General features: G+C 36.2%; 1 protein-coding gene across 11 annotated transcripts in view; it reads left to right on the top strand.

Annotated features, from left to right (window-relative positions):
• ANKRD28 (ankyrin repeat domain 28) overlaps nt 1-13518 on the top strand; it is a 201453-nt gene that overhangs the window by 166053 nt on the left and 21882 nt on the right. For all 11 annotated transcript variants that reach the window (XM_045791700.2, XM_045791706.2, XM_045791701.2 and 8 more), the window contains 7 exons: nt 4361-4472; nt 5187-5213; nt 5641-5715; nt 8503-8704; nt 11802-11889; nt 12134-12251; nt 12803-13022. In XM_045791700.2, the coding sequence (XP_045647656.2) occupies nt 4361-4472; nt 5187-5213; nt 5641-5715; nt 8503-8704; nt 11802-11889; nt 12134-12251; nt 12803-13022 (842 nt within the window). The remainder of the gene's footprint in view (nt 1-4360; nt 4473-5186; nt 5214-5640; nt 5716-8502; nt 8705-11801; nt 11890-12133; nt 12252-12802; nt 13023-13518) is intronic.

Consider the following 13518-nt stretch of genomic DNA (forward strand, 5'->3'; position numbering starts at 1 on the left):
AAACATGTTTAATGTGTTAAATATTAATAAATAAAATTTTCTTTGCCAGTTCAAAAGAAATAGGTCTGGCTTTGAGCAAGATGGTTAAGGATCGCCCCCATACCCATGTGTGTGTATAAGAGAAGAAGACTGGCGTTGTTTTTTCTGATTATACATAATAAAGAAATCCTTCTCATGCCTATTCTCCTAAGATAACCACTGTTAACATGACTATTTCTCTATGTGTATGGAGATCATTTCTCCATCATAGTCTAATCAAAGTTAAAGACTTGGTATATGCTTTTCCATACAATTCATATAATTGTATATATAAATGTATATGGATATATGAGTATCCATATGAGTATACATATGAGTATATGGATATATTTCACCGAGATCCACTTTTATGGTGATAGTAGGCATTTTCCACAAAAATGGGATCATATTTTGACTTCTGATAGCTTTGTATATTTTTGTCTGCTTTGAATTTGATATAAATGGAATCATACAGGGTTTTTTGGGGGGGGTTTTGTTGGTTTTTAAAGAAGTATTATTTTTATTTATTTTTTTTTAAAGATTTTATTTAGGGATGCTTGGGTGGCTCAGTCAGCTAAGTGTCTGCCTTCGGCTCAGGTCACAATCCCAGGGTCTTGGGATCGAGTTCTGCATCGGGCTTCTTCCTCAGCAGGGATGCTGCTTCTGTCTGCCTGCCACTCTCCCTACTTGTGCGCATGCTGTCTCTGACAAATAAATAAATAAAATATTTAAAAATAAATATTTTATTTGTCAGAGAGAGAGAGCGCGCGCACACAAGCAGGGGGAATAGCAGGCAGAGGGAGAAGCAGGCTTCCTGATTTCGGGGCTCCATCCCAGGACCCTGGGATTGTAACCTGAGCGGAAGGCAGACGCTTAACTGAGTGAGCCACCCAGGCATCCCCATACAGTTTTTGTTTAGAAGTTTTATAATCCTTGATTTATTCCTAAGTACTTAATATTTTTATTGCCAAAATAAACCTGACTTTAAATTTCCTTTTGTTGTGATATAGAGAAATACATTTGACTTTTTTATATGACTGTATATACAGCAGCCTTTTATAACTCATTTCGATTATGTATATAACTTTGTGTTTGATAACGGCTCTGCCCCTTGTTCTGAGACTTTGGGCAAGTTACCTTACATCTCTGTGCCCCTTTTGTTTGTGAAATGGGGAAAATAGTCTGACCTATAGCCAAATGAGGTATAGGATATCTGAATTGTTTAGTGCCTATAATCTTCTCATTAGGATTAGCTGTATTTTTTTATTATTACTATTTTTTTGTAAGAACAGACACTATTATACACCATAATGGGACAGAGTAGAGGAAAAGGGGGCTCTGGCAGCACTACCACATTCCCTGTCCTGGGCTGAGTGGTCCTTACCCAGAATTCTGACCAGCCATGGGACTCATGGGTGGTAGGGGAAGAGTAGGTGAAATTTAATAATAGTTTGAAATGTACTCTGACTTAACTTATGTGCTTAATTGGAATGATACTTAATTTGTCTAACACATAAACAGTATGTAACAATAAGTATAGTTTATCATTTAGCTGTTTAGCCATGAATATTCTTCCAGATTTTGCATACAGCTTAGTTTAGGGGAAAGGAGAGAGATTAAAGAGAATATTCCTATCTTGATTTTCTGGCTTTTATAAAATCAGTGTGTGTTAACTTACAATCAGAAAAAAAGAATAGACCCTCTTCCCTCCACCTTATTTGCAAATTAGATGTGAGGTCCAGATATTCAAGATCAAGTAATTTTGTGGTTCACTGTTTTATAAGCGCCAAGGTTAAAGTATCACTCTAACTCATTAACGCCTGTGCTGAAGTATGTGGTAGCATGAAGAGAACAGTGGGTGAAGAGAAGACCTAAGGTTTAGTCCTTGCTTTGCTATATGCTAGCCAAAAGATTTTGAATAGGTGAGTTGGTTTTCCTGAGTGTCAGTAATTTTTTCCATTTGTTGAAGATAATGCTTTATCTCACAAAGTAGTTATAAAAGTTGATACTGCTTAGCAAAATCTAAAAGGCAGGCCAATAGAAGGAATTTTATCATTTCAAAGCAACTCTTAGTCTTTGTTTTGTTATAGGAGACCAGTTATCTGAATAATGTGAATGTAAAAAAATAAATAATACGATTTGTTAAGAACTGCATGTATAACACTTAAATTATTTGAAACCATTTAATGCTGTATACTTGGACTAGTCATTATAAATGCATTGAGATGGGTCTCTTACTTTAGAAAGTAAATATGAACTTACCTACTAGTTTTGCTTTCCTTAAATAAATCTTTTTTTTCAGTACTCATGTATCAGCAAGTTATCTTAAAATAGTTTGTTCCACTGGTAGAGTCTGCCTTGTACTCAGGTCTCAGTTGGAGAACTATTTCTGCTTTATCTCTCTCATCTAGAGAACTTGATTAAAGATAAAAAGATATGTCCTTGGGTGAAATGTTTGTGCATACAAAGCAATGGGACTGTCCTCCAGCCCTGTAGGTCTTTTATGCATTCCAGTGAGCACTGACCTCTGAATTGGACACCTAGGAAAGAAAACTGGACACAAACAGTTTATATACTGTCTGGAACACTTTCTACTAGCCCTCAGAGCTAGTTTATGAACACCAAAAACACCATTCTTGTTACTTTAGAGTCAGATTTGTTGGGGTTTTTTTTAAATCATAGTAATACCCAGTTTACCATGTTTGACTAATAATTTTAGCTGTACATAAATACCAAAATCCCACTTAAATGGGTAGAGATTTGCTACCATTGAGGAACTAAGGGGTCTAAAGGATTTTAAGCAATTCAGCATTAAAGAAATAATGTTTGCATTGAAAAGAATGGCCCTTATAAGTAGATAGGTAGATAGATGATAGACAACATCTAGATATATAAATGATATAGTTATGTATATGTATAATACATCATATATATATATGATACAGTTACTGAAAGATAAGTTACATTGCTTTAGAGTTCTTTTTTGTTTTTATATAGCTTCAGTATGCTTTTGGAAACTTGAATTTTTTTTTTTACAGTCTTTTCTTTTTTTAATTCCAGTATAGTTAACATACAGTGTAATATGAGCTTCAGGTATACAGTATAGTGATTCAGCGATTCCATACATCACCCAGTGCTCATCACAACAAGTATACTCCTTAAGGAAACTTTTTTTTTTTTTTTTTAGATTTTATTTATTTATTTGACAAAGTGAGAGAGGGAACACAAGCAGGGGGAGTGGGAGGGGAAGAAGCAGGCTCCCAGCAGAGCAGGGAGCCCGATGCAGGGCTGGATCCCAGGACCCTGGGATCAGGCCCTGGGCCAAAGGCAGACGCTTAACGACTGAGCAACCCAGGCACCCCAGGAAACTTGAATTTTTAACAAGGAGTATTTGATTATAAATTTTCCATCTAGTATTTGAATTAATATTTAGTTAGACATACTACAATATTAGATAAACTATCAGCAAATAATTATGGACTTGAAAATTGAAATTTGAGCATGAATGGAATTTAGCATACTTAGTTGGATTTCTACCCCCACCCCATCTATCAAATGAATAAAGAGGCCATTTTACCAGAAAGGCGAAATGATTTGATTTGCTCAGGATCACTGGTATCAGACTAGTTCTACAGACAGACTTTTAATTTCTAATTCAGTGCTCTTGCTACATTAACTATAAAATGTATGAAAATTACAGCAAACCTTGAACTGTATAGTACCTTTTAAAATTATTTTCCTAATGTTTTGATAGCACAGGAATGAAGTAAATTTACCACGGGAAGATTTCTCTTGTTACCTACATACGACTTTACACTGTTTACACCCTTCTTAGTTCTCTGATTCAAGATCATTGAATTCTGACCTTGTTAGCCTGAGATTTTTTTTGTATATCCTTTCTTCCGCTTCCTAATAAGATCCTACACTCACTATGTGTTCCAGATACGTCAGCAGTAATATTGCCAACATTGGATGCTCAGCACCACTAAGTTTAATCCTGTCAGATATTGTTTGATAGGAGTAGGTGGTGCCATACCTAGTGACTGTGTAAAAGACAGGCAGCCCTCAGGTGTACCTCGCTTGTTGGCCGACTTTGGAGATACCACTTTGAATGAAGGAAATTCTCTTACGAACATTTCGCTTGTGTCCCTATGATAGTTACAGTCAGTCATTTAAATGACAAATTTATATAGTGTAGATATAGTTATAATTTTTACATTACTCAAGAAAAAGAAGAATTGCAAGAAATTGTAAGAAAAATTGTCAGTTTTTAGTTTCAGGCTGTCTTTATCGTTGGTTAAAATGCAGAATTTAGAATTTTGAATGTTATTACTATATATAGGTGCCTGGAATACTTGTTACGAAATGATGCAAATCCAGGGATCCGTGACAAACAAGGATACAATGCAGTTCATTATTCAGCTGCTTATGGTCACCGTCTGTGTCTTCAGCTGGTAAGATTCGTGAACTGTGGAAAGACTAATGTGATTTTATATTCTAATAACATAATGAAAATGAGAATAAATGAATCAAGAAACAACTCTATTGCTTTTTAGTATTTTTAGAACCAATATATACCTCTTAAATTCATGCTTGCCCTCAGTAAGATATCTCCCATTCCCTTTTCCCTTTCAAAAAGAAAAGAGAAAGAAAATTAGATCTCTGGAGAGGGCTGCTTATGTCCTTCCCGTATACTACCCGTGTTGATATAACATTTCCTTTTCCTTTAAATAAATGTTTTCTAGAAATGTCTAAGAACTGTAATCGTATCTTGTGTGAGAAATGTCCCGGTGAGAGGAGGGTTTTTTCCATATATTTAGAGATTTCTGAAAGGCCCATTCTTTTTACAGTCCATCCTGATAGGGGAGATAGTACTTCTGCAAAGGAACTCTTTGTTTCAACTGTGATCTCATTCTTGAATATACATACCATTCACCCCACTTTGCCAAACCCAAGAGAAAGCAAAGGACAAGTGTGTAACAGGATGCTTCAAGTTAAAAGTTTCTTTATTTAGATTTACCTTATAAATTATATTAAACTTTGCTTCCCTTCAAGGGAGAGTGGGTATAACAAAGCCATGTGTAAATAGAGACCTGTAACACTTCGCTCTAAAATATATGAATACTTACTTTCTAAGCTAAATATTCTTATTTTGAATTTTATTTCAGATTGCAAGTGAAACTCCTTTAGATGTTGTAAGTAATAATCAATTTTCCCCCTACTATTCAGAGTATTATAATTAATTTATTTGCTCTCACTAGAGCTGAAGCCTGTTTTACATACTCCTGAGAACAAAGACAGTGGCAGAAATCATGTATTTAGGGGATGGGGCTGGGGCAGGTGGTTCTTACTTGGTGGTGAGTAAATAGCATTTCCCTCAAGCTAGTTTATAGCCCTACCTCAGAACTCTTACTCTGTGGTCCTCACCACCCTTTCATGATGATCTGTTGTATAAGCTTGCTGAGTGGAATTTTCATAATAATGGTCTGAGATTTTAAAATTCATATTTAAGTATCAATTTTTACTCTAAAATGGATTTAAACTTGGGGGAGGGGGCAGGAATAACTGCTATAATATATCTAAAAATACGATTTCTGACATTTCAAATACTTTTCTTTCCAGTTAATGGAAACCTCTGGGACAGACATGCTGAGTGATTCAGATAATAGAGCAACAATAAGCCCTTTACATTTGGCTGTGAGTACTGCCTTTACAGTCAACTTGATGGCTGGTTTTCTGAAAATATCTCCCATCTGATTGTTTGACTCAAACTAGTACCCAATAACGTTTGGGCCATGTATGATGATCATGAAATTAAATCTTCAACAACTTTTTAAATTCAGAGACTTCTTGAATGTACTACTTATGTTTTGTTCCGTTTAAAAAACAAACAAACAGTGGTCTTTGGGTTTCTCCCAAAGCCTACTCTAAGGGAGAGAATATACTTGTGATGTGAATTTTAAAATGGCACTGCCCTAATGGAGTGGCTTCTAACTTGCTGAGCAGAACTGTATTTTCTGCTGTATTTCTACAACTCTTTGATCTTGGAGCACTAAGTGTGTGTTCACTGGTCCTTCAGTTGCTCATGCCATAGAATTTGGCTCTATGATTTGTAATGTTCCCTTCTAGCTTAAGATGACTCTGATTTACTCCTTGTAATGTCAGTCACTAAGAGGAAAAGGTAAGTGAAGTATAACAGTTCTTTAAATCAGATACAGGAATGAATTACTTTAGGAAATTTCAAGCAGGGCCCAATCTTGTTCTTTTTGTGCTGAAAGAAGAGTCTGTTTTTGGAACAGAGCACTTTAACAGTTGTAGGGGGTGAGAGGAAGACTGAGAATCAGCAGACTCAGATACAGTCACTAGCTATTTGGGAGAGTTCTGGTTTTATGTATAGTAAAATGCTTATAAGGGTATGTACTTAAGTTCATGAGGATCACTGCAAGTTCACTGATTCTCTTTAATCATTTCTTCTCACGTATGCTATTATTTTTTTATAATATTCTTTTTGCCTATTTTATAATACCGATGCATCTGCATTGAATTTTCTGCTCCTTTCTTCCTGCTAGTACTCCCTACCATTTTCTAAGTAACTAAGGAGATATGCTGCAGCTTCCTGCTTCCTTGCCCTTTGATTCTTTGAAATACTATCTGCTCTCCCAGACTTGCAGAATAAATAAGTCATCGGAAAGGGCAAAGCAAGCATGGAGAAAATAGCTATTTTGCTGTTGGTGGTGAGAAATGAAGTCTGAGCAGACAACTAGGCAGTTCTTCTTGCATCATCACCGTCATTCTTACAGTAGCACTGCCATTTCCTGAGCACTTACTAGGTGCCAGACTAAGCATTTTGCCAAGTTTTTTAATATATTATCTCAAAAACATTGATTTTTTTTTAACTGGTTTTTTTACTCCATGGCTATTACGTATTGTGGTGCTTTATATGAACATGGCTGTGCTGAATAGCGTTTTTAAGCTGAAATGGAAACATAGAAACAATTTTTAATTTAGTAATAAGGCTCAGCGAACTGTGATTATACCACCGCTTTTCACATTTTGTATCTGTTCGTAGGAGGTGTTCAGAAATTAACTTGAAGTAATTTTTTTCCCTTCCAACTCTCCCAATCCAGGACACCTTAATTCTGTGAAAACACACTAGCTTGAGGTCTTGGTTCTTGTCTTTGCACATAGTACGTGTACTATGTCTCCGTCGTATACAGGGACATCAGAAGGGGAACACCTCTGGCAAATCGTCATGTTTTCTTGTCATCCTTGTTTTGTCTCTTCTTGTTATATACTATCTTCTGCATATAGTGTCTTTCTCACAGTTCTTTCTGCTAGTAGCATAATTTCATTGACCTGGTATTGAGGAACAAGATTAAATATGATCCTAGGACAGTAGAGTTCCTTAATCTCAAATTACTTTAATCTTTGAGGTGGTTGAGAATCTCTGTAGGTAGTCAGAAATACCAAAGAGATGAGTAAGACCCAGAGCAACTTTACGTCTGGTACTTTCTGACATTTTCTGCAAGAAATAACTTTACAGCCCTTTGCTGCAGTGTGGGGCCTTCTTCTAGCTGTATATCTTTTTTCAGATTTAGCTCAAGTATGGTAGAATTTTACATTTTTCAATTCCCAGTGAAAAGTTCACATGTGATAACAAACTGCTAAGCTATAGTTCTGAATGGTATCAGAAATGACATATGAAAGTCCTTTAGCTACAAAATGGTAATATGAGTAAACTAGAGAGAACATTCCTTGCATGCCACAACTGGGTCTTGTTAATTGCTTTTATGTCTTGCTCAGCATCTAGTCCAATGAGAGTAATAGATGTTCAGTTGACATGTTGGTTTTTGATATGAATTACGTAGAAAGCCTCTTCATCAGACTATGGTAAAGAAGGGGACTTCAATCTGACAAACCTTTAAATTTTCATCCTCTATTGTATAGCTAGTACCTGGCACATGGCAGTTCTTCGAGCCGGGCTCAGTGTTAAGTATTTTTGTGCTAAAAGAAATGTTTATTTTTTAGATACAGCATGTTATGAAGTGAGGATAGTCATTTCAATTTGAGAAATCAGAAGACTCAAATACTAATGAACTTCAATTGCTGGCTATCTCTATAATTTAAGTGTAGTAAAATTTTATCAGGGAGTTAAGTGGAGCACTGAACTTTGATAATAGCACAGGTTTTGCAATCATAGACTTAGAATGAAAGGTGTAACTGAACGCATTTATTGAATGCCAGGAACCAGACCGTTGTACGCTAGTGATAAAATAACCTGAAATTTGAACTTTGAATACCCATTCTGTAACACTGTAGCCTACTATTTGATTATGAACTCTCAATATGCAAGTTTTAGACTATCTCAAATATAATAATAATGTGAAGGCAAGTTTGTTCATTACTTCCTTTATGTTTTCTAAGGTATCTGAGAAGTCAGTTTAAATATGTACTTTTTTAATTTATATTTTTATTTATTCCTAGGCCTATCATGGTCACCATCAAGCACTAGAAGTGTTGGTACAGTCTTTGTTAGATCTTGATGTGAGAAATAGTAGTGGAAGAACACCCTTAGATCTTGCAGCATTTAAGGGCCATGTTGAATGTGTGGATGTACTCATTAATCAGGGAGCCTCAATTTTAGTCAAAGACTACATTTTGAAGAGAACACCTATACATGCAGCAGGTATGTCAAATATTATGCATGATTTTAGTTACCACTTTCTGTCTGATACTCTTCTTTTTCAATTTTTTGTATGTTATACTCCTGGTAATTATTTTAATGTTGACTTTAAACAGTCGAATGAGGGGTGCCTGGATGGCTCAGTCGGTTAAGCGGCTGACTCTTGATTTCAGCTCAGGTCATGATCTCAGGGTCCTAGGATCAAGCCCTATGTCAGCCTCTGTGCTCTGCGTGGTCTGCTTGTCCCTCTCCCTCTTTTCCTCCCTCCTCTCTTGCACGTGTGCGCGCTCTCTCTCTCTCTCTCTCAAATAAATAAAATCTGAAAAAAATAAAAGGTTGAATGATTCTTCTTTCAAGGAAAAGCCAACAGCAAGATTATGATTGATTTAAAACATTATCTACCTTGGAAATTGGATGTATGTAGTAGTCTAACTTCTGAAGTACTTCAACAATGCAATATTTTTTACTTCTTTCTAAAGGAAGTTATTTTGGATTGTTGGTGAACATTTGGCTTATTGTATCAGAATGCTGCATTAAACGTATATTCAGACGGGAGTTATAGAGCACCTCCTTACACAAGATCTACTCCATGGTGTGATTTTGTGATGTTGCAAATATGTAAAACTGCAAAATTATGTAATCATGTCGTTGTATGACTTGGTACTGCTGTGTACTGCTAGCAGATGTAGATTCACAACTCTCTACAGGAATTACTACAAGTCAGTATTTTATTTTATTTTATTTTATTTTATTTTATTTAAGATTTTATTTATTTATTTGACAGAGACAGTGAGAGAGGGAACACAAGCAGGGGAAGCTGGAGAGGGAAAAGCAGGCTCCCCACTGAGCAGGGAGCCTGACACAGGGCTCCATCCCAGGACACTGGGATCATGACCTGAGCTGAAGGCAGACACTTAACGACTAAGCGACCCAGGTGCCCCTGTATTTATTTTAAATAGCTAAGACTGGTATACTGGAAGAAGTCCTCCCCAAGTATTTTTTTTCGCCCCCCAGTATTTTTTTTCACCCCCCAGTAGACTTCCTTTATATGAGTAGATTCATTTCAGTTAGTCTGGTTTTATAGATTGATTTTTAAAGGCACATTTTAACATGGGTCTTGGACTTTACTTCCAGTCCTTTAGGAAACTTGCTTTTTTGAAGACTCTAGGTAACACCCACTGTTGCTCCTAAGCATCCTTTCAGAAACTATCAGATATTCAAGCATGGCTCAAAAACAGAAAAATTTTTAAGTGGATTAAAATTCCTAATTATGTATATATAAACTGCTATATCATAAGAATTAAGGAGTCAAAATGCCATCCTTTTCTATTACTCTGAAAAAAATGAAGTTTATATGCCATTCTGCAACTTGAAACATTGTGTTGTAAGCACAGATCATTTGCAGAGCTGATTTAAAGCTTTCATGGAGTGGTTTGCACTCTGAATTGATAAGTATTGAACCAAGACACTAGCAAGTCCCTCAGAAGTGGCTAGCCAATGTCAGATAGTCTATACATCCTCTCCACTGAAAAAGCTACGGGTCATTAATTGGTGCCTACCTAGTTAATAAGTGCAAACCTGGTTCTGAAGATGGCTTTCAAATTGAAGTTGTTAGGGAGCACCTTATTCATAAGTCATGAAGAGGACATTGCAATTTTTTTTCCAAAGGGAAGCCAGTTTTCTCCTACAGTGATGTTATGCTTGATGTTTTAGGTATTGAACTTACAAAACACAAAAACTCCTCAGGAGCTACTGTGTACTGAGTGCAAGTGAGTCCATTAAAGAAGAGGCGGGCCAAACAATTTCCTTGATGCGTCCCCAAGTGAGATGCTTCAGTGACAGCTGTTACTGATTATGATGAGAGCTGCTGGCAGAGTATAGCATGTAGATGCGGAATGATTTTATACCATCTTAATAACTTAGAATTTAATATAGTTGTTAGAAGGTACTGTAGAATATTAGGACACCTAGCTTGCTTTCATTCATTTGTCTTCTTTTAATTAGGAAGAACAGTGATACTCCTTTTTGCATTATTATGTGACTTACATATTACTTTAAACTTCAGGTTTTATCGTAGTATGGGAAGGACCTGAATTTTGCAGAGCATTTAACTTACCTTAAAAGCTTACTGTTTTCGGGTGCCTGGGTGACTCAGTTGGTTAAGCATCTGCCTTCGTCTCAGGTCATGATCCCAGGGTCTGCGGGGCTCCCTGCTCATCAGGGAGCCTGCTTCTCCCTCTCCTCCTCACTCATGCTCTCTCACCATCTCTGTCTCTCTCTCTTCTCTCAAATAAATAAATAAAACCTTAATTAAAAAAAGAGTTTACTGTTCAGGCTACTTCTGTTTTATACCATTGCCCATTTTATGTGTTTGGACATATAAATACAGTCTTTAGATTGTTTCTTCTTTTATTTTATATGTATCAGTTGGAATTCTTTCATAATACCCAACCAAAAGGTGGCTTAAGTGACAAGTGTTTACCCTCTCACATAAAATGTTCAGAGGTAGAGTCAGAGTCAGCTCTGGGATCGATTGATTCAGCCATGGTGTCAGAGTTCTCTATTCTCTTGCCTTTACAGTCATGGCACAGAATGGCTACTGCTTCTTTACAGAATTCACATCAAAAATCAGGAAAAGAAGAAGGACTTGTCATTATCAGGGATAAAAATATTTCCCAGAAGCCCTCAGACTTCTTAGCATCTCAGTGGTCAGACTGGACCAGCACTCATCTAGAAACCAGTCACTGGCAAAGAACGGAGTTGTGATGGACTTGATCTATTCACGATTTCATCCCTTGGCTGAAGGCAGGGTGCCTTCCCTTGATCACACTGCCACCACTAGAGCGCCAAATAAAATGAGCATTCTGTTAGCAGGGCAGATGGTGAAGGATGGCTGTGGCCGTAATTTACCATGACGGATTTGTATCTTGTTTCACCAATAAAGGCAATAGAAACCTTTTGCTTATATCTATATCTTTTCTTTGACTATTAAATTCAGTGACACTATCTCACAGTTAAATATCTAGAAAAATGTTCCCTAAGATGGAAATTTTCTATTTTACCATTGTAATTACTAAAATTTTAAAATATCACTTGACAGCAACAAATGGTCATTCAGAGTGTTTGCGGCTACTAATAGGAAATGCAGAACCGCAGAATGCAGTAGACATTCAAGATGGAAATGGACAGTAAGTTTTAATAATTTTTAAATTATTTCTAAGATATGTGTTAATCTTCATACTTTTGCCCCTATTTTAGTAACTCTGTCATAGTATGTTAACTGAGTAACATCAAGTATAGTTTTCTCATTTAAGTATAAAGTTGCATCACAAAAAGGCATGTTTAGAAAACCACGCCAGCACACTGTTTAATTGTTTTTCGTGGAGTGGAGTCTTAGGTGATAACACTGAACCTATCCCTTTTGTTGCTCAGGACTCCTCTGATGCTGTCTGTTCTCAACGGGCACACAGACTGTGTTTACTCACTGCTGAACAAAGGAGCAAATGTAGATGCCAAAGATAAATGGGGAAGGACAGCATTGCATAGAGGGGTAAGCAAAAATATTCCCATTGCTTTTAATCAAAAATTTCTTCAGATCTCATTTTGCCTAAAACTGAACTAGGCTATGTTTATTTTTCTTCATCAAATTTTTACCAAATAATTTTTGAACGCTCATTTTTAAACAGCTTCAAAACACAACTTAATCTAGGAAGCAACGTTGGAACAAAATTTGAAAACTCTTAAGACCTTGAGTAGAATTAATGTCAGTTTTACTTTTTCTCATTATTACAACTATTTTCTTACACATTTTTGTCTTTTTCACCTTTGAAACCTTTCACCTTTTTTGCCTTCATTGTTTTCAGTGATTTGTAAGTTCCTTAATTCTGGTTTTTCTTAATACTTGTATTTTGACAAAGTTACTGCTTTACATGAATTTTTAAGCCAATTGCAACAAAAGCACTGAATTACTCAAAAAATGATAAGTGCTTGATGGACATTTAATGGACAAATGTGGGGGCTACAGACTTTAAAAATTTTTTTCATTGGCATGTAGTACCCAAGATAATATATTCAACTACCTTCAAATACTTTTTCTTCCAGGCAGTTACAGGCCATGAAGAATGTGTAGATGCATTACTTCAACATGGTGCTAAGTGCTTATTTCGAGATAGCAGGGGCCGGACACCTATACACTTGTCAGCTGCCTGTGGACACATTGGTGTTCTTGGAGCCCTTTTGCAGTCAGCAGCATCTGTGGATGCAAACCCAGCCATAGCAGACAATCATGGATATACGGCACTTCACTGGGCCTGCTACAACGGTTGAGTATACAGATACAAATCTACATTAAATGCCTGTTAATGTACCAAGCAGAGACAGCAAACTGTAACACATTCTGATATTCATGAATATTTATTAGGCAACTGTAAGTTCACTAGGAAGCATAAAAGTACTCTACTATTTAGTTGTAAGCTTACTCCTGTCACTTGTCATGGTGAAGCCAAGGCACTAGTTTGTCAAAGATCTTTTGAGATAAGCTATCATTAAGTTTGAAGTTTTTCTTAGATCTTTGTTTCAACAGGTATTTGCATTTTTAACATACTTTTATAATATTTACCGTGTCTTTTATATAGTATGCTTATAGTTTGATGATGTTCTTTTACTTTCTAAGTGTACTTGTGTTAGGGGAAAAAAGGTAGCAAAAAATGAAAATGTATCACATTCTAAACTGAAATCTGTGTATGTTTTCTGAGCACATTACAAGATAGAGCCTTCTATCAACAGTAACAGGTATGCTCAACATTTTAAGCGGATAA

The sequence above is a fragment of the Ursus americanus genome, chromosome 20 (assembly GCF_024610735.1).
Source record: "Ursus americanus isolate L20-20 chromosome 20, mUrsAme1.1.p, whole genome shotgun sequence".
Lineage (NCBI taxonomy): Eukaryota > Metazoa > Chordata > Mammalia > Carnivora > Ursidae > Ursus > Ursus americanus.